The following is a 22,163-nucleotide window of genomic DNA, read 5'->3' as shown; positions in this document are numbered from 1 at the left end:
ATTTCTGCGAATTCGCAGAAACTGCACAAAGAGGGCAGACTACATGGCTGAATCTGAAGACTTGAACATCTGCCTGATGAGTAGATGACACCCAAAAAGACTGGTGAAGAGAGCTCGGAAGAGGGCCTGGTACAACCCTAGGGAAACCTTATTGACCCCAAAGGACAAGAATGACACGATGTCAGAAAGAATATTCTGCGTCACAACATTCTCTACCAGAAGCAACGCAGTGAAGAAGATAATAAATAAACATTGGAATCTGGTAGCAACCGACATTGACCAACCCAACCCACCAAGGCACTCCTTTAAAAAAGCCATGAGTGTTAAAGATCATGTTGTAGATTCTTTCTTGGAGAGCCCGACAGTACCCACAATCCAATCACTCTGGAGCTTACTACCTGTGAAAGGACACTACAAATGCGGACATTGCAAAGCGTGCCTTACTACGATACCCACCAAGACATTCACCCACAAACAACTCACTATCATGCTGCAGTCCTTCACCAATTGCAATTCCACAAATGTGATCTACGGGATAGTTTGCCCATGTGGGTCTCTGTATGTGGGGCAGACAAAACAGAAGATTAAGGCCAGGATACTACAACATCAAAGTAGAATCCGCTGCTCCTTCATAAGTGCGCCCCTAATTGACCACTTCGCACAGATGGGACACAACCCGGATCAGATGCAATGGTTGGTGATGGAGAAAGCTGAATTGAGATCAAGAGGTGGTGACATTGCTTCGATCCTAACCATCAGAGAATCTAAATAAATGGTACTTCTGGACACTAGTGCCAACGGCTTGAATGAATTGGACCCCAGTAATGGCCAACTGGCATGTCTCCGTACGTAATTAGGCCATTTGGTGCCAAAACATCGCACAACTCGAACATCTTCACCAACGGCTAGGATGTATTCTCCTTTTTAACCACCACATGTGAGGAGTGCAGAATCAGATATTCCCTGTAACACTGTCTCACTCATGATTATACTTTGATTGTAGAAATTCTCACACAATCAATGCCACCTGTGCAAGTGTAACTACTAATCTACAATACGGTCCCTTGACCAACTCACTCCATAACATCGATTCATTGTTTTATTTTGAAATTATGAAATGTTAGTTGTTTCAATGATTTTCATTATTGCTATTGCCCTCAGAGGGCCGTCAATGTTGTAAGATGGATTCTGTGAACCAATATGTTCTATCCCTTCTTTGTAGCAAAGTATATTGAAGCCCTGTGAGAAATTGTTCTTTCCACATTTATGTAACCTTAGATGTGTTCATAGGCTTGGGTGTGCATATGTGTGAATTTCAACATGTCCACCTTTAGAATGCTTTCATTGCCTACAGCTGTCTAATGTACAGAGATAAATTATATATGCTTTTAATCGAGTCACAGTGATAATATCTCAATTTATGTTGTCGCAGAGTATATTGAAGCCCTGTAAGGAATTGTTCTCTCTACATTAAAGGCTTGGGTGTGCATATGTGTGAATTTCAACATGTCCACCTTTAGAATGCTTTCATTGCCTACGGCGGTATAATGTACAGAGATAAATTATATCGGCTTTTAATCGAGTCACAGTGATAATATCTCAATATATGTTGTCGCAGAGTATATTGAAGCCCTGTAAGGAATTGTTCTCTCCACATTAAAGGCTTGGGTGTGCATATGTGTGAATTCAACATGTCCACCTTTAGAATGCTTTCATTGCCTACGGCGGTATAATGTACAGAGATAAATTATATAGGCTTCTAATCGAGTCATATGGATAATTATCTCATTTTGTGACAACAGTTGAATACACTTGACCATCGAGTCTGAGTCTTTCTTCCAACGCGAGGCCAGACGTATTGACTGACAGGCATCTAGCGGCTGCAAGACGCGGGACATCACGCGGCTGCCGGTGTCTCACACGTAACATAAATAAGGGCACACACGTGGCTTGCTCCCTCATCACTGCAGGACGCTTGACCGACTAGGATAAGTGCGCTCTAAAGCTCCAGCTTCATTAGAATGCATACCCAGGGAAATAGATTGATTAATCTTGACAATACACCCCGCACCTTGGTTACACCACGGGCCAACGTTTTTGCGTGTCATGTTGTGGATTCAGGCCCATCGGCAGCGTGTCGTGTCACTTCACATTTTAGCCCCTCGCCTTTTTGAACAGCTGGCATTTGTTAGTCATTCCGATCCCTTATGTATTTCCGGGTGCTCTCGAGCTCACATTGATTCACTTTTGCCCGCCAGTGGGCTGATATCTCGGCAGCCGGCGGCAGACTTGGTTAACTCACAATATTTTCTCTTGAACCTGCATGGCATCACGTCACCCTGTTTCATGATACATCAAGGTGCAACGGCATGTTAGTCACACAGACGCACTTTTGACCAACCAGGAGTTTTGCATTCTAGAAGACCCCAGCAAGCACATAGTTAAGGCTTTTTTCTACATGAACAACACTACGACCAGCAGAGACGTAGCTGCCAGCTGCCTTTTGTCCATTTTTTTGTGAAGCACGAGTAAATCTCCCTCTGCTTTCTCTTTGAGAAAGAATTTTTAATCGGACGTTGTCCACGTGTATAATCAGTCATTCATTTTTAAACCAGGCACTGTATATCACTACACTACTATTGTCAGATGCATTAATCCGGGTCCAAACACTGATGTCCCCTCCCTCCTCCTCTTCCATTCTAGACTAGTTGATTCAAGTCTCTTGAAGAAATTTGTGATTAATTTCACAGTCTGACCGATGGTTTGGCCATGGCTTGTTTAGCAGCATTGCCACTGCTTTGAAGAATTGGTATGGATTTCGTCCACTCTCTCTGAGTTAGTTTGAGCACATCATGGACTCTCTAACATTGCGACCTTTGTATTTACAAGGCTGCCTCTGACAGACACCTTATTTTTGCAGGTATGTATCACTCTTGCCTACACTCTTCGGAGCCTTTGAAGCCTCATCGTCCTCAATGATCCATTGTGCCTACCAGGCCTTTTCTATACTCAGATACGGTAAATATAGTGATTTACACATGCATATTCTCTCCTGTCTTTAATTTAATTATTGGACCTGACATACCCTTTATTCTACACTCAGGTGCCCCTCTGCCCTCACTTACACTTTTGTCCTGAGGAAGACCCCGTCAGTAAGGACTAGAAACAACCTACATGGTTTCAGGGGTCGAAACGTCGACACACCATTCATGCCAGTATCACCAACAGTGCATCTTGCACTGTGGCCCTCTTTTGTACATGGCTATGTAAATGAGTGCAATGTATCTGTTATGAATTATAGTATGAACATGTGGCATTGAATAACATGCCCAACAAATTGATTGTGATACATTTTGTATAGTGTTTGTCACTTGCCTCACTACCTCACTTAAATCACTTTCCCTCCTTCCCCCCACTCAGTTGGGCGCACCGATGTTATGTTTTAATGTCCTTTGTAAATTGTGTTCTGATTAATGAGCATCAGTTGCTTGTTGTGATTAAATAACACTCTAGCACCTATCATTTTCTGTTTTATTTATTTTGATTAATAATAACTTTACACTGCTTTGATATAATAAGTGCTGGGACCACAGACTTCTATACTACAGGAGCAGTAGGCCAAAGAGGTGGCAGAATTTCGTGACATTGTGCAGCGCCAATGAGAAGTATAACTAGATGCTTTCATTTATGCAGAACTGCGCATTAATCGGTGTATAACAGGATTAAACATCTTTGCTTCCAGTGGGACATGTTCATGTCTCCAATTAGTTCGAATTCATTGGTCCTCTTAATTTGCAACTCTAATGTGCACCCCATCCCTATGTTCTCCTCAGAGTTTCCCATTTTCCCTCTTTCAGTCAATCCTTGCCTAGTCGAGTATTCGTTTTTGCTGTGTCAAATGGATGCTGTGGTCTTCTTTGATGTCACTCTTGTACTCAATTCAATTCAAAGAATCTTTATTCGGTGATTAAAAATCACCATAAAAGCACACACATATTTACATGAATAAAAAATCATTAAACATTTTCAAGATCCTTATACAAAATATTAGTGTTAACGTGGAACACAGGCAAGAAAGAATAAAACACTTTAATAAGGTAAAATCAGAAACATTCATCTCCCCTAGTTAGCCTTAAACGGACCGCTACCTTAATAAAATTCATTATACAACACAATGTTAAGGGGTCCGATGCTTTTTGTAAAAAGACTAATGCCTCCCTGGCATGTTCCAGTTTGGCTTTTTTTAAGACATTTACAAGAAATCTGCGCCTGGGCATTGAAAAAAAAGGACAGAGTAAAACAAAGTGAAGGGAATCCTGCGGAGACCTATTGTCGCAGCCACAGGATCCCTTCTGTTCAATTGATGTTGCAAATCCTGCTGGTGATACTCAAGGAAGACAATGCTCTACTGAGCTTGAGCACATTCACCAGTCACACACAGAGCCATCACCCTTGAATGCTTGAGGAATGCCATTATTTAGAAGACGACTGAAACAGTGCCCACGGTGGACCAGGGTTAGGATCCCGGCCTCAGGGCTTGACCAGGGCCGGACTGGCTACCAGGCGTTTTTTGCTGGTGTGGCAGGGTAGGGTCAAGGTTCACTGCTGAGGACATGATTTGGTTGCTGGGGAGCTGTCGGTGCTTCTAAATGAACAATGCAAAACAAACCGCTTTAAAGCATACTTTTTAAAACATTTGTTTTGCATTGTTTATTTATGAGAGCCCGATAGCCAGTCCGGCCCTGGGCTTGACTCAACACTGTGTGACTGTGGGCAAATCACATAATCTCCCTTACCTTCAAAGCCATTTTGGGGAATGCTTTTTATTCCATTCTGCTACTCTTCGTGTTCCTTTACAGGAGCACCAACGTGGTTTCAAGCTAATAGCCCACATTGCACTTGTAAGGGAGAACTATTTCACTCAACCTCTTTATTATTTGCAAGATATTTCCCATGAAGTTTTAAGATTTTGAATGATAGGTTTCGGTCTTTTGTAAGTCAAGATTCGTTTGATGCCTTGACCTATTCAGCTGTAGTAGTTATCTCAGCCTCCTTCCCTCTACTTGCTTTGTCTGTTTGTGTGTATGATTTCATAAAATGTCATTTATCCATATGAAAAAAAAAGTATTCCAGTTCCAAACTCTCTCTTGGAAGCCCACATTTTAATTCGAGCTGGGTACATGTTAAATTATTAGAGGCATTTGTAAAACATAAGGTCTGCCCCTTGTAGAGGCTCACAGCCTTGTCGGCAGTCTGGGTGGTTCCATCGCAGACTGGGGCGGTCGTGTGATGATCTGTTGTATGAGGGTTTCTAAATTTGGGGCTAGAACTCAACACGTCTTTACTCACCGCTACTATATAATGCCACCAGAGCTCTTGTATACAATATCAATTGCTCCTCATTGTTTGGAGCTGGGCAGTGCTTGGCACACATCACATAATAAACGCGAGCCCTTATAAACAAGGAAACGTCAGCAATGATTACAGACCGAGTGCCTCACACCCTCCCATTGTAAAGCTGTCACATTCATATCTGAGCTGCTGCATGCAGTCATGGCAGTTTATATTTAGTTGATGAACTGTGGATCGGCGAGCGGCAGCCCGTTTGCCTGGATAGCCCTCGCCCGGCATGCCTCCGTTATAGACAGCGGCTTATGATGGTAGTCATTGTGGCGGGACTTTTTCTAGACCCGCCTCCTGTTTCCTGTCATTGTTCTGCTAAGGGAAGGGATGCCCTCTCTCATGGTGGGAAATGGTACCCTCCTGGATAGACAATGTGTTAGGTACTCAGCTGCTCTTCCTGGTATATGCGCGTGTGCAGTCGAGTCCTAAGCAGCCATTTTGAGCGCAGGGAAAATGTTCTTATTTTCTCAAGAATACCAGTGACCACAGGCGCAACAGATGAACTGCAGCTCCATATAAAGGTCCTGTACTCTCACTCTGCGCACACTCAACTTAACTACGCAATCAACAAGTGTCTTCAAAGGGCTATTGATGTAATGTATTCTTACATTATTTAATTATCAAGTTTATTGTTCAGTATTGTGACTTGAAGACACCGTGCAGGGACAATGTTTTAACAAAAGACCAGACTATAATGGCGATCGATTACCATTGAGTTGGCAGCTGAAGGTAAGACAGAAAGGGGCATCGGAGTCTAAAGGTTGCATCCTAGCATGGCTGCATTGAGTTCAGAGTCCAGTTCCACATAGTGGAAGGAATGAGAAGACCATTGTGAGGAGGCTCATCTTCAGACTGTTCTTGAAGACCCTCAGATTTGGCAGGTTCTGGGCACTGCGAGTTGTAGAGCTTAATGGCCAAGACATTGGATCATTTCCCTCTTTGTACTTCCCAACTACATCCCACCTGTACAATCAAGTTTGCTCTGTTTGACCTCACATTTATTCTGCATGTATACCAGTGCAGATGTGTCCCCAAAGAGGTGCAAAGGACTGTACAATTATCATGATGGTGTGTGCCTTCCAACTGAGTTCAGATTTCAGAAACCATGATGTGACAGGACAGGGTGATGCCAGCATGTAATTGGGACAGTTCTAGACAAAGGACTTTCTAAAATATATATTCATTTTGAGACACAGGAAGATAAAGACTTTTACTATGATTAATACTGAGATCAAACGACTGGGTCCCTTTCTGCGTACAGCTGTCGTATAACCAAAGCGCAGCAATGAGTCAAAATCGATAAAAGATTCCGCAAAAGTTGAATGAGGTAAGGGCCTGTAAATCTGAGCAGTTCATGGTCATATCAGAGTGAAAACCTTAAATGTAAGAGAGTGCTGTACTGGATTAGAGCATACGGTTTAACCCCTTCACTGCGCGGCTATTCCGCCGCAGTGCTAAGGGGGCAGGGCGGAAGAGCGGCGGGCACATGCTGGTGACGGAACCGCTCTGTCACCAGCCGCGGTTGCGCTGTGCTCATGACGGAGCGGTTCCGTCACGGCCCCGCCTGCTCAATAGAACGCTCAGCGCAGGCACGGAATCCGCGCCGCGCAGGCGTGCCGAGCGGGCCGTGACGGAACCGCTCCGTCATCAGCACAGCGCGACCGCGGCTGATGACGGAGTGGTTCCGTCACCAGCAGGGAAGGGGTAATGAACTACCCATCAGATAATCTGCCCCAATGAAGAGACAGCAACAGCTAATTGTGAAAAAACACAAGTAGAGCCAGCTAAAAAACAGAAACTTTTAATAGAACGATATTGTGTTGTGAACTGTATTACACCCAAAATAAACCTACATGCTTCTGTAACGAGCAGCTAAAATGTAACTAATAAACACATTTAAACAAAAAAAAACTTTATACAGTGCTAAAAGGTACAGTTTTATCTTGCACCTTCTACCTGATCTCTCCCCTTCCTTCGAATTGTAGACTTTGTGCTCTTGAAGGGACTATTACTAAACCCTCTTGATTGTTTTATAATTAAAGCCTTATCTATGGTCGAGACGGGCTTTGTTCTAGCAGAGGGGAAGATGAGCCAAGTGTTTCCTGGTAGAACAGTTTTAACTTTAGTCTTCCTCGTCTTCTCCATATTGGTCTGAAAAGAAACCGAAGCAAAAATATCATAATGGGAAGCACCACTTGAGAGAAGGGTCCCTGGATCACAGATGGAATATTGCATGCTTTAGAAAGAAAACAGAGTCTTCACTTAACCATGTGGCGGTGTCTCTAGGAATTCCTGCTCCATCATATTCCTGGATCTTTTGCAGAAGTGGCAAAAGGAGTCTTTGTTTGGTACCTCTGAAAAATGTCCTCTCTTTTCTCTCAATTTATAATTAAACCCACTCTTTGACTGTAGCCCTTCATGTTTTGGTCCCTTTCATTGAACTAGCCTAAAAAGTGGCAATCTATTGGGTTTCGGATACCCTCTGGGTAATTACTCGGTGCAGAACTGAAGGCATGCATGCTGTCTGCTACAGAGAACAGCAAACGACTATGAAGGCATGCCATTAATAAAATGGGTAACATAACGTTTGGTAGCAATATTGTCTATTGTCCAAGTACACAGAGCAAATTTAGTTTGTATTGTGCCCTGTAATAATTGAATATTACTGTTTATCCTGCTAATGCAATTGTAGTAGTCGTACACAGGGATCTCAGTAAGCTCTCTTTCCCTGCTTCAATAAATAGCAAGTATTAAGTTAGAGACACGTCTGGAAAGCCCTGAAGCTGGAGTTATGTCAAGATTTATTCCAGATACCACATATTTTTATTGAATTAAATTGATGGAGGCATTAGCAGTGCACGCTTAGAGAATACCAAGATGAACAGGTTAAATTGCGGCTCCAAGCTACGAGGCATACTGTCTATGAGGTAGGAGACAAGGCGGGCAAGCTCTTGTCGTGGTTAGACAGGAGGGAAAGAGCGCAGAGAACAATAGCTCAACTCCGCACCGCGACTGGTACACTCGTTACTGCCCCCGAAGAAATAGTTGACACCCTGGATGAATATTTCGAACAAGTTTATACTTCTAACTCTCACATGACAACAGAGGAGGCGCAGACGTACATTAAAGATATCCAAATGCCGGCTCTGTCAGAAGACGCGGCCTTATCTCTAGAGGCTGATTTCACGACTGATGAGATTCTGTCTGCCATTCACTCTTTACAGTCCGGAAAGGCTGTGGGGCCCAATGGGATCCCCATTGAACTTTATAAACGCACATCTGACCTAACGGCCCACATCTCCTGTTATGTTATTATGTTATGTTATGTTATTATAGGTCTTCTATAGCGCACGGCTACTCCAAAGGAGTGTCCCGGCGCTTTGTGCTCCAGACCTAGGGAAAAGACAGACAAAACATAACAGTAAGAGAAATAAATACAGTCACAACCTAAAATAGGGCAGAAAGTCTCCAACGGGTAAAGAGCCAAGTCTTTAAACCCTTCCTGAAAGCAAGTAAGTTGGGCGTGGAACGCAGGGACAAAGGTAAGGAGTTCCACAACTGAGGGGCCAACAGCCTAAATGACCGTCCTCCGATGCGGGCTTTTTTTATTCGGGGGACTACTGCAAGTGCAAGGGACTCCGATCTCAAAGATCGTGCCGGAAGGTAAAAAGCCAGCCTCTTTTGCAGGTATTGAGCTCCTGTGGCATGCAAAGCTTTGTGGGCCAGCGTCATAGCCTTGAAGATTATCCGCTTCCGGATGGGGAGCCAATGTAGAGCCTGCAGTAGACTCGAGGCGCTAGCTTGCCGATGCAGGCCAAAAATGGCCCAAGCGGCAGCATTCTGGGCCACCTGCAGGCGTTGTAGGAGGTATTCCGGGAGGCCGAGGTATAGGATGTTAGAATAATCCAATCTGGATCCAATGAGGGCCTGAACAATTGTTCTCCTATGTTCTTCTGAAAGTAACGGAAAGAACTTCCGGAGCATCCTGAGGATGCCGAAACATGTTCCTGTGAGAGTCAGCACCTGGGATTTAAGCGTCAGCCCGTTGTCTATTTTAATTCCCAGGTTCTTGGCTGACTGGGATGAATGGGCTGGGGGGAACATGTCGGCGGGCCACCACCCTTGCCAATCCGGATCCGATGAGCATCCGAAAAAAAGTATCTCGGATTTGTCTGAGTTGCCCTTGAGGCTGTTCAGTTGGAACCAGTTAAAAACAGCCCCAAGGCACTCCCGGATACTTTCGCCATCAAATTCTTCACCCTTCCGGCAGGTAAAGAGAATCTGGGTGTCATCGGCGTAGGAAACGATCTGGGCCCCAAAGGACTCCACCAATGTCGCCAGAGGGGTCATAAAGATGTTAAATAGAGTTGGGCTCAATACAGAGCCCTTAGGAACTCCGACTCCCAAAGGCGACATTTCAGCAGAACCAGGAGAGGCCCAGACCGTTTGTCGGCGGTTGGCTAGAAAGGAACGAAACCAACTGAGCACCGTCCCCCTCAGATCGATGTCATGAAGTCTTACAAGGAGATCCTCGTGGGGGACGGTGTCAAAGGCCGCCGACAGGTCTAACATGACTAGCATCACCCTGCCTCCGGCATCCAGCGTCTCCTTAACGACCTCCGAAACCTCCAAAAGTGCTGTTTCCGTGCTTAAATTGGGTCGGAAGTCAGATTGAGAAGCGTGCAGAAGCTCATTGGACTCCAAAAAATTGGAGAACACGCCATGAACATGCTTCTCAAGGATTTTAGTGAGTGCCGGAAGGAACGAGATGGGCCTATAGTTGGCAGGGACTTCTGGGGCAAGGCTTGGCTTTTTAAGAAGAGGGATGACCATGGCCTGTTTCCATGAGTGTGGTAAAGCCCCCTGACTCAGAGGAAGATTCAGGATAGGGTTGGCTAGAGGGTTTACAGTGGCTGCCATTTTGGCTAAAAATTTGGCAGGGCAGGGGTCACGTGGCGATCCAGATTTAAGGTTCATCATGAGTGATAATGATGAAGATATTGAGAGAGGCGGAAAGGCCGCCAATACAGGACCAGGAGTGAATGAATGGGCTGGCCCCTCCTCGAAGGTCGAAAAACCGACCGTCGGTCTAGAGGGGAAAGAATCCTGTATCTGTCTAATTTTAGTAGTAAAAAAATTAGCTATAGTATCGGCCCAAGTCTCAGACGGAGATTCCTGTGCTGAGTTAGTTCGCAAGGTTGTGAATTCCCTAACAATCGAGAAAATCTCCTTACAGGAGTTTGCTGCTTCCTCGATTCTCTTAGCGAAATAGCATTTTTTTTCTTGAAGTACTTGTCTATGGTAAGATTTAATCATAGATCTATAGTTCAGCTTTGCCTCAGCACCATACTGAGCCCTCCACGTCCGTTCGGCAACTTTACACTGCCTACGGGAGTGAGCTAACACTGCAGTGAACCATGGTGCCGAAACCCGTTTCATGGCTGTTCGAGGAGGCAGCACAGGGGCAAGCTCATTCAATCTATCTAAGAGCCAGGTCTGCAGGATTTCGAGGTCATTCTCCAGGTCACCGGTGTAGGACACGGGATGGTTCAAAAGGGCCTGGGCTAACAGATCTGGAGTCACTTGATGGTATGCCCTGAAGGCACATCCCTGCTGTCTCATAGCAGTAGCTGCAGGTTTCTCAATGCCAAGATTTAAGAAATGGGCTAGTCGATGGTCGGACCATAGCACCGGCAGCAGTGCAGTCACCTCGACCGGAAGGGTGGAAAAAACCTGGTCTAATGTATGGCCTTTATCATGGGTAGGGCCAGAAAGATAGGGACTCAAACCCAAAGAGGACGTAACATCAAACGTCTTAATAGTGTCCGGATCATGACAATCTTCCATATGGAAATTGAAATCTCCGGCCAGTACACACTGCTCGGTTCTCAAGACTAGTGTGGAAATAACATGCTGAAGTTCCTCAAAGAAGGATCCTGCAGGACCTGGAGGTCTATACACTAAAAGCCCCTTGAGAGATTGTTGAGGAGACAAGGATAAGGAAAAGGCAAGAGATTCGGCGCCCGTGATGACCTCCGTGTGAATGACAGAGCACGTATATGTTTTTTCCACCACGAGAGCCACGCCTCCCCCTCTACCCCTACCTCTATCTTGCCTGAAGATGTTGTACTCAGGGGGAATAGCAGCAGCAATGTTAGGATGAGAAGACTCATTCAGCCATGTCTCAGTTGACATCAGACAAGCAGGTTTTTCAGTAGCCAGGATGTTTATACACAGCTTGGAGGCAGGAGAACTGCTGTGTGACCAACGAATGACTACTATAGTTGCAGTGCAAAAACCCGGCAAATCCCCAGATGAGTGTTCATCATATCATCATCCAATATCACTGCTTAACGCAGAAGCTAAGATTCTAGCTAAAATGATTGCCGTCCGACTAACCCCGCATCTCGAGACTCTGATCCATCTGGATCAGTCAGGGTTTATGCCCAATAGGAACACCGCACTCAACTTGCGGAGGATACATGCAGTGGTGGCGCGCATGCCGTGTCTTCAGGAACCCGCAGTCATCCTTTCTTTAGATGCTGGAATGGCATTTGATATGATGGAGTGGCCTTATTTGTTTGCAGTCCTCAGACATCTAGGCTTTGGTCCCAAATTTTGTGCGTGGGTGAAATTGCTATACTCCCATCCTCTGGCACACGTAGTAGCCAACGGCCATATTTCCAGGGACTTCTCGTTGGGCCGTGGTACGCGCCAGGGCTGTCCGCTGTCTCCTTTGCTCTTTGCGCTGGCCTTGGAACGATTGGCGGCCTGGATTCGATGGGACCCCATGATTAGGGGGCTACACTGGACTGTAACATGGGAGGACCGCATTTCTTTATATGCAGAAGATGTCCTTTTGTACTTGACTTCCCCCAGACGGTCTATCATAGTGCTCTTGAATATTTGTTATTATTTTTGGACGGGCGTCCGGCTAGAACATTAATTGGTCCAAATCTGTCTTATTTGTTCTTAAAGGCTCGCCCCCGCTGCTCCCGGCAGACTGCCCCCTAAGGGTTACGGAAGAGTCCTTTAAATATCTGGGTGTGTGGGTAACGCTTAATACGAATGCCTTCCTCCCTCAAAATTTAGAGCCCCCTCTTGAGCGATTCCGGAGTGATGGGAAACACTGGCATAATCTGCCTCTGACACTTCTGGGCAAGGCGGCCCTGTATAAAATTATGACACTTCCTCGATTGTTGTATGTATTGGAAAATACTCCATTCCCTGTAAAATATTTACAAATGGTAGATGCATTAGTCTTGGGTCTGCTCTGGGGTAATAAGCCAGCGCGCATATCGCGTAGCAAGTTAATTAGGGGCTGGTATGACAGTTATATTATTGGGCTGCCCAATTAAAAATAATAAATCAATGGTTAGACACACCCCAAACAGAACTAGCATTCCAAGCAGACAGATATGAGTTGGGAGAGACAGGAGTTCTTTCTACACTGTATGATAAAAGGGGCATCTCATCCCTCCTGGGCCCAACAGCACACACAGTAGGCATTTGGTATGAAGCGCATACTCGTCTCAAATGCAAGGACACTACTACTCGAACGACTCCACTTTGGTCCACACGATGACTGGGCAAAGTTCGCAATAGCAAGGGTTTAAGAGAATAGGACCTGATAGGTATCTCCACAGTGGGGGACCTATGGAGGGGAGGTACAGTAATACCATTCGACCAGCTTCAAATCCAGTATGATTTAGCGCCCACCGAGAAGTTCAGGTATTTGCAGATTAGTCATGCCCTAGCGTCGGTTATCCCACCAGGTACTGATGTGCCAGAATCCACTCAGTTGGAAGACCGACTACTCACTGAACACATGCCCAAAGAAGCGACGTCCTTCACATATCGCAAACTAGTCAATAACTTGCCGGACCCAACACTGAAACTAAAGAGCAGCTGGACTAATGATCTGGGGGAATTCGATGAGACAGACTGGCAAACAGCACTATCTTCCCCGCGGAAAGTGGCCATACCCTCTAGACTCCGCCTAGTGCAGCTGAAGATACTTCACCGAGTGTATACACTAGGGTCACTTTACACACCATTGGGAGAGCCACACACCGCGTTTGTCTGAGAGGTTGCGGGGAGGAGGGAACATTCTTCCACACCATATGGCAGTGCCCCCAGGTTGTAGCGTATTGGGCTATGGTCATGAGAACAATGTCACAGGTAGTGAAAGACTCTGTATTACTGGAGCCACGGTGCTGTCTGATGAACATCTGGGAGCCAAACGATCTTACCCACACAGTCCAGGATTGGGTGACTTTGGGTGTAATATACGCCAAGCGAAATAATGCCAAATATTGGGGTTCCGGGGAGGTGCCCACACTTGGAGACTGGTGCAGAGATCTTGATGCAGCAATGTTGGCAGACAGAGTGGTGTACCTGCAAATGGGATAAAATCTGGGGTGTCTGGAACGAACACAGGGGGTATCTGTGCGATCCACCAATGCCAGATGGAGAAAGTGACGGGAGGGAGTAGGGGATTCTAGAAATGTACCAATAGAGACGGATTTATGTAATTTTAATATCTTGCAGAATGTAATGACACTGTTTTGTATAATGAACTGCCATACCCAATGTATGTACCATTTATCTAATGTATGCCCTGCCAATGATGTTAATAAAAACATTTAAAAATTTTTTTTGATGGAGGCATTAAAGGTGTGTGGAGAGCAAGGATAACACGTTTTCTCTTTTAACTGAATGAAAATTTTAAAGTCACTCAATTTTCAGTACATAGCTACATCATTGGTCGTTCTGAAAAATGTACAACAAATATTTAATATATAATTTTCAAACAAAAGCCATTAAACCTACCCAAAGAATTGTGCTTGGTCTGGCTTACTCCCTGTCCAAGTGAAACGCTTGAATTCTTCAGAGGCGAGAACCGTGCCACTATCTGCAAGGTAATCCTAAGAAAAGAAACACACTGAGTTACTTCAGCAGCTTTTGAAACGCCTACGCTTTTTATGAAAAACAATCACATAAAATAAACAGCCACACCAAGAAACTCTATTATAATCAATTTAACTAAGATTGGTATTATGGTGAAAGAGATTTGTGGCGTATTATCAGAAATCCTCAAAATAGGTGACGCTGCAGAGCAGCAAGGGGGTTTTCTGGACTGACTATTCTTTAAACTCTTCAATCAAACTCAGTCTTCCACGTTTTCAGGCATACGTGATAAAGGCTGATTTTGGGCTTGTTTTCTCCAGTTTTTGTTAGGGTGGGAATCTATACTGAAACAACAGAAAATGTAAACAAGAGAATCATTCAACATACAAATAGGCATGTTTTTTAAAGACATGTACACATGTATATCAACATTCATTCAACAAACAAATCCAAGTGTTTAAAAAAAACAGAATTAATCCTTCATAGAAAAATGAATTCGCTTTTTATCATTGCATGTTAGCTTAATGTTATATTCATTGTTGCTTCTGTCTCGTGTGGGGATGAATTGGCACCTGGAATCACATAGCAGAATCAATGTGGTTCCAGATTCTGGTCATTCTAGCAAGGGCGGTTGCTGAGGCAGGAACATTACTACTTGCCTCGTACTTCAATAAATCCTCTACAATTCATCTTACCTGGTCTCCTTTTTTTTTTTCACAACCAATTTTATTGAGCAAGTAGGCAATAAAATTGTGGCACCCCACAAACCGGAGATCACCACAACAGTACAGATACAGTATATCAAATGAGGAGCAAATGTTCAAGCAGGCACCAAGAATAGGCTCAATACGAATAAACCCCCAACCCACCCTACCCCCCAACCCCGGCCCCCCCAACACCCAGGAACTCCCCCCACCCCTCCCCCCCGCACGTGTACATATAGCAGCAGATAAAGGGTGTAGGTGTAGCGCGACAGGAGTGTCGCAGAATCGGGCCAACAAAGTCCGTACAGTCAAATGTCCTCTTCTCGCTCCGCTGGGGGATCCAGTGACAGACCCCGGTAGTCGGCCCACCGCTTCCAAATCTTGTAGTGTTTGCGTGGGCAGCCCCTCACCTCAAAGATCGGCTTCTCAAGGCCCATGAAGTAGTCCAAGCCAGCTTTCCACGCAGACAGGGGAGGGGCCCTCACACCCTTCCACACCCGGGCTAGGTCCCGTTTAGCAACAACAAGCCCCAAAAGCAGCAGATGACGCTTATAGATGTTCCCACCAATGCCCTCCATAACGTGCAGCAACCCTAGCCGATGGGTGCGGGGAAGGTACCTGGTCTCCTTTTTACTTTACCTTACAATACTTAACTAAACAAGAAAAACATATCCAGAGGCATACAAGCAAAATAAAACATGTCAGACGTTGTTTGGTTCATGGTGCATGCCTCTGCTTACATCTACTTCTTCCCAGTTCACTCACTCCTGCACTGAACTCTGAGCGGCTTTTGCGTTCACTCATTGGATGTATTATGGATCACAAGTTAGGTAATTCCAAACCGTGATCGCCTTATGCCCTTTATAGTTTGTGATTGATGTTCATGGCCTTTTGTAGCATTGATTCGTGGCTTTCGATGCCTTTTTGTCCGATAGGTCCCATGAGTATCATCTATGTAGCCACTCCTGTGGGGCTATACTTTATAGCACTGGCATCTCTGCCCCTTTGATGTATTTCCCCCTGTCTTTACTCCAAACATGAAGTAGCCTATGGCCAGTGTAAGCATGGCTTTCCTGATACATGTGTACTTTCTCACTCTGATTAGTATATCTGTATTTTCCTGCTCGCGCCTTGCGTCCAGACATATTTGTTCCTATGGCTATGCGCGGTTTTATTCGGTTGTCGTATGCTCCCACGACAGGTCACAGCACATTTTACTTTCTGGCATATCTGTATTTTCCTGCTCGCCCCATGCGTCCAGAATTATTTGGACTTTGTTCTTATAGCTTTGTTGCAATTTTATTCAGTTGTGGTAGGGTCCCACGACGGGCCTCACTCAGCACACTACACTTTCTGACTCTTAGGGGAGATTTACGAAGATTTGACACCGTTTTGGGGTCACAAAAGTGACGCAAATCAGCGCAAAATCTTTTTTTTCCAATTTACTTTCCAGCTCGGAACTTGTTTAGCGCTGGAAATGACAGGAAAGTAATGCAAAGAATTGCACAGCGCCGCATTGCATTACTTAGCGCCAAGATGGCGCACCATGGATGGAGCATGGGCATTCACCGGCAACCACCCAAGATTTCTCACGCTAAACCCAATTCACTAAACAAAGTAAACAGGGTTTAGCAAGAGAAAACTGCGCCCTTTTAAAGTAGACACAACAAAGGGAAAATGCTTCCATTTCTCCTTCCTTTTTCGACTTTGTACGTGTGCTGCACTGTACAGCACACATGCAACGTGGGAAAAGGCTTCAAGTCTAAGCAGGCACTTTGTCCTGAAAGGGCACCCTTCCAGTACAAAACCTATGCTAGACTCGCAGAGACACCCTTAAACCATGGCGCAAAGGTGTCTGCGTGGTACAAGGCAGCTGATTTCAGCGCCGGTGCAAGGAAGAGGGAAGGAGAGTGCCTTCGTTTAGTAAATTGGGCGCTCTTCACCTCTCTCCTTTTCACGCAGCGCAACATTTGCGGCTGCTGCACTGCGCTGTGTGAAAAAATAGTAAATCTCCCCCTTAGTATTTCGTTGCACTTTCTGACACTTAGTATTTTTTCCATGTGTGTTCATGTATGTCCAGTGAGCCACACATAATTGTTTAATTCTCGAATTTAAGATGAAAATTGCAAAGCTATACTTTCTCTCATCCAGACTTGACCGGGTTTTTTAATTATCATCTCAGCATTGTCCTGAAGATGGTCGCACCTAATATTTAACCGAGAGACTGAAACGCCGACGTGTTTCCACTACATGCCACCTAAAAAGCTCCAATCGAATTGGCTTCATCCGCGGATTGTGTTACCAACGGAATGCTCATTACTCTGATTTGGCAATAGTGAACCAGCAGTCATCTGACCTATTTTTAAAGACTGCGTTTAAAGAACTTTTTTAGGGTCATCTGAGTGTTGCATGCTAGAAATGATAAACCCTTCATCATCTACCGGGTTGGAAATAGGTCTGTCAATTGGACTGGCCAATTTAATTTGTTGAAATTAGTAAACTTTTTTATTACGCACGTGTGCCTCTGAATATATTTTCCTTATTTAAATAAGTTAACATGCAATGATAACAAGAAAGGAATGAGTTTTGCTATGAATGATTAATTCCGATTTGAAAAACCCTGTATTTGTTTGTTGAATGACTCTTGCTATGAATGATCAGTTCTGTCTTTTAACCCCTCCACTGCTGGTGACGGAACCACTCCGTCATCAGCCGCGGTCGCGCTGTGCTGATGACGGAGCGGTTCCGTCACGGCCCGCTCGGCACGCCTGCGCAGCGCGGATTCCGCGCCTGCGCTGAGCATTCCATTGAGCGGGCGGGGCTGTGATGGAACCGCTCCGTCATGAGCACAGCGCGACCGCGGCTGGTGACGGAGTGGTTCCGTCACCAGCGCCGCGCGGCCCCCCGCCCCCTTAGCACTGCGGCGGAATAGCTGCCGCAGTGAAGGGGTTAAAGAAACTGCGCATTTGCTTGTAGAATGATCTTCTTGTTCGCACTTTCTGTTTGTTGTTACATAATCAGACCTAGGTTCCCAGGGGGTTATTGGGTTGCCCTTTACTTTCTTTACAGTGCGGGAATTTTATTGGACAGAATGTATCATTTACCGCCAGCATACTCTCCTGGATGATATGACGTCACACACAGAAGCATAGGATAAGGTGGGGTGACAGGCCGGAAATAGCTCTGATCTATTTAAGGTTGGAGCCTGTGTAAGAGAGACGCTCCCTGTGAAACTCCATTAACACAGGAATATTATTGGGATTTATTCATTTTAGTGTCCCCGCGGTGAGAACAAATAATGAAAGTTAAAACCCAGCAAACGTATTAACCCTTTGTTTATTGATGTATTATTTCAGGCATTATAGTCTATTGAGTTATCCAATTGTAAAATTGTGGTAGGGTAGTGAAAAGATGAAAAAAAGAGTTTCTGTATAATTTAACGTGTTTGTAGACATCAAAGTTAAAGTTTAGTCCTTAGAGTGTTTTGCTATATAAAAGTACACCCTATTTTTTATAAAAAGATTTATATTGAACACTTCAAACTTTGATGACATGATTTAGCCTGACCGCTACTTCATCCTTTGTTAATTAAAGCAGATGACATTGTTTTAGATGCATAATATTGGAACTATTGATGGAGTTTTGTACCATACCATGGGCCTCATTTATGAGGCCGTGCGTCACTTTTACGCCGCCGGTGCGTCACTTTTTGTGACGCATCGGCGGCGTAAAACATGCCTCCTGTTGCGCACTATTTACAAAGTGACGCATCTAAGCAGATGCGTCACTTTGTAAACCCCTGCGCTACATTATACCTGCGTCAGGTATAATGTATGCAGAGGGGGCGTTCACCCGCAAAAAGCCTCGTAATAGTGACACAGTGAAATCTATGAGATTTCACTGCGTCACTTTTAGGACGCTGTTGCGTCAAAATCTTGCGCCTGCCTCACAGCAGGCGTAAGACTGACACAAGCCCTTTCACATGGGGCTTTCCCCATGTGAAAGGACGCATTGCTGGAGTTGCGTCACTTTTGTGATACACTCCAGCAATGCGTCACTTTTGCGCTTACAGATACGTCAGAAATATTGACGTATCTGTAATTCCTTGCGCAATGATGCGTCATATTGTAAATATGAAGCATCATTGGGGTCGCAAGGAGGTCGCAATGAAAAGTGACGCACCGCTGTTTTCTCGCAGCGATGCGTCACTTTTAATAAATGAGCCCCCAGATGTTACCGTCCCATCACTTGAGCCTGAAGTCACAGTTAACTGCCTCTCTATTTGTTGTGTGAAATTTTCTTGGTGAATCAGATGTCAATGGTCCTATTCTAGGTGTCTGGCAGGTGTACAGATGGGTGTCAAGTTCTGCCTATATCCTAAGTATTGGCCCCTGTAGGCCTTACCTCTTGTGGAGTGGGTTATCATTGAAAGCTCTGCTCTTGATATGATACCCAGGGTTTTTGCTCTGTGAGATGTAGCTGGGGCAGTCTATGATCTGTGCAAGGCCAGCCTGTGAGCATCTTGCAATCTCTGGCAGTAACCACACTACAAGTGAAATACTACTATTTTAGCAATTTTCATACAGAAGAAGCTCTCTACTGATGGACCTCCTGACATTTGGTTTATCTTGCACCGTGTCCAGGAAGGCCCTGTTGTTTGTGGATGTCTGGCTCTATCGGTCTCAAGTGGGACCTGTGGCCAATGAATGCAGGACATGTTCAGATGCTGCACCGCCTCAGTAAGAGTGTCCTGCCGCTTTGGCCTATGTGTCTGTATTGAGACTGCAACTTGTAATCAGCCCTACATCATTTGCCTCAATATTTCACTACATTAAGTGGACAAGAGGATTGATGGCACCAATAGGATGTGCTCCAGAGGGATCACCAGTACCCTTTGTCCGAATAATATGGGGTCGCCCATGCCGCACCAGGGAAGCATTGCATTCCCTTCTCCACATAATAAGGCTTTGCAATCAGTGTCCATATTTCTGGGGCGTGCTTATGTATTAGAGTGCCCAGGGCTGAACTTGTGATTGAATCTCATAGATATACATCAGTATGATGATATTAAACTACTTACCAACATAAATTGTTGTGAATCTAATTCAAATACAATGGCTATGCTGTTTTACTAGAACCTATATTCCCTTACATATATTTTCGAAATGCAGATATAACACCTTTAGGTTTAAACATACACATGAATACCAGCTCCTCCTCTTGCAAGGATGCTTTGCTTTTAGATACTGGTAGGAGTCCACGACCGCGTGCAGGGCTAGAATGTTTCAACATTACTTTATAAACTAAAAAACAAATATTTATTTGTGTCATGGGCAGTTCTGCAAAAATTATTTAAAATCATATACTAAAGTGCATTTGCACACGCGCATTCATTTGAAACACAAAACTTACTTCAGAAATTGATACATTCTTCGGCGTTAGTTCTTCAAAGGTTTTCACACTCTGGAGCTGTTGTAATGTGTAGGTGTTTATGTACCTGTCAAAATATATGCAATGTGAAAATATACTTTAAAATGAAACAAGGGTATAGCAGTATGTTGGACGATGCAGGCCAAAAAGCATTGTCGGGCAAAACCAAGGAATGATTTCAGCATTACAGTCTGTTCGGAGTGGAGTCTTTTCTAGAAGTGTTCCTTTTGGGCTTCCCCGCCCACCCTCAGTGCTCCTCGTGGTTTTCTCTCCTGTGTTATACTTTCCCCCGCCCTCCATTGCTGTTGTGATTTGCCCCTGTCCTCTCACCCTCCTTGCCATGGCACGTAACCCGTTTTCTGCGCCCATTTTTCTCTCGCCCGTGTCCTTCTCCCCAAGCCTGCCCTCTCCTCGTGTTGCTTTGTGTCCCAACCAATCCCCATCTGTTGTGTCGTGATGTGGGGACAGGTCTGCCCTAGGGAGATCACTCTGGGACCTACACTCCGGGGCATCTAATCCTAACTAGGCCTAACACGTGGCCCTATAATAAACTCAGTCGGACACTGGGAATAAGTTTGCTTGCTCGGTCTGTGCGTCTCTCTCTCTGAACGCCCGCGCACGTGCTAGACCTCTTTTTATTATAGGGCGTCACATGACCAACGCGTCCAGCCCTCGGGGCGCCGGGGGCGGACCTCCAGGAACATAACATTCCTCCTAAAACAAAGAAAAACCAAAAACACAAACAATGAACACATTTCAACGTAACTTTTTTTCTTGCTCATGAAACATTGGGACCGATGCCTTCAGCGTCCTTCAAATGCCAGGCCACGCCACCAGCTACTCAGTTCAAACTGCACATGCATATATGTAAATGAGAACAGTCTTACGTAAAGTAGTCTCTCAGCCAGCCGGAGGGGGTGGGATTGTCACGTAGCTGACGTTGTGACCCCCGTTGATTCACCAGTTCCGTTCCAACCTCCAACTCGGGACTTGGCGCCTCTCTGTCTGCCCCCTCCGGATCTGGGGCCTCATCCAGGACCTCCGCGTCACCTCCCACTTCTTCGCTGGAAACCTGATGCTCGCTGCTTTGCCTGACCACGTGGCGAGGTGTTGATTCAGCGGCCGGCACGTTGGTTGCAGTTTCGGTTTGTTCACCGCCTTGCTGGCGCCCTGACTCGAGGGTTGAAGGATGATACAGTTTGAAGTGGGACACATTGCGAGTCACCCTGTCTCGTCCTCGAATGGCCGTGAGGCGGGTGCCTTTTACTCCGATAACTCGCCATGGTCGCTTCTCGTAGTTAAGTTTGAACTTGCCCCCAGTTACACGATTTCTGATGAGCACCACATCACCTCTCTTGAAGTGCGGGGCCACAGCCCGGCGTCTCTGACTGATCTTTTCACATGCAGAATTTCTTTTCTTCTCCACTGCGTGTTCATTTATTGTTGCAGGTGTCCACTGGGGGTGATGAGGGATGGAGTCAGTTATCACCCTTCCTAGAAGGAGATGTGCAGGGGCCGCCCCCGTTGTGGAGTGCGGGGTTTGGCGATAACTTCGGAGAAATGTAAAAATGGCCATTTCCACTGACTGTCCTTTGTCGTGGGCAATACGAATAACTTTGTTCAAAGTCCTCATGAACCTCTCGGCCTCCCCATTAGCTTGAGGCCACCGAGGTGTTATGCGCCTGTGACGTGTTCCCAGAGACGATAGATATTCAG

At 45.3% G+C, this 22,163-nt stretch overlaps 1 protein-coding gene across 1 annotated transcript in view; it reads right to left on the bottom strand.

Annotated features, from left to right (window-relative positions):
• The window catches only part of FLT1 (fms related receptor tyrosine kinase 1), a 451,054-nt gene that overhangs the window by 46,909 nt on the left and 381,982 nt on the right, over nt 1-22,163 (bottom strand). Inside the window, exons 28-29 of the mRNA XM_086935163.1 lie at nt 20,430-20,514; nt 14,236-14,330 (exon numbers count right to left, since the gene is read on the bottom strand). Coding sequence (XP_086791289.1) covers nt 14,236-14,330; nt 20,430-20,514 — 180 coding nt within the window. The remainder of the gene's footprint in view (nt 1-14,235; nt 14,331-20,429; nt 20,515-22,163) is intronic.

Source organism: Lissotriton vulgaris, chromosome 8, assembly GCF_964263255.1.
Source record: "Lissotriton vulgaris chromosome 8, aLisVul1.2, whole genome shotgun sequence".
NCBI classification, from domain to species: Eukaryota; Metazoa; Chordata; class Amphibia; order Caudata; family Salamandridae; genus Lissotriton; species Lissotriton vulgaris.
Note: the sequence above shows the minus strand (reverse complement) of the source record. Positions and strands in the feature narration are given on the sequence as shown.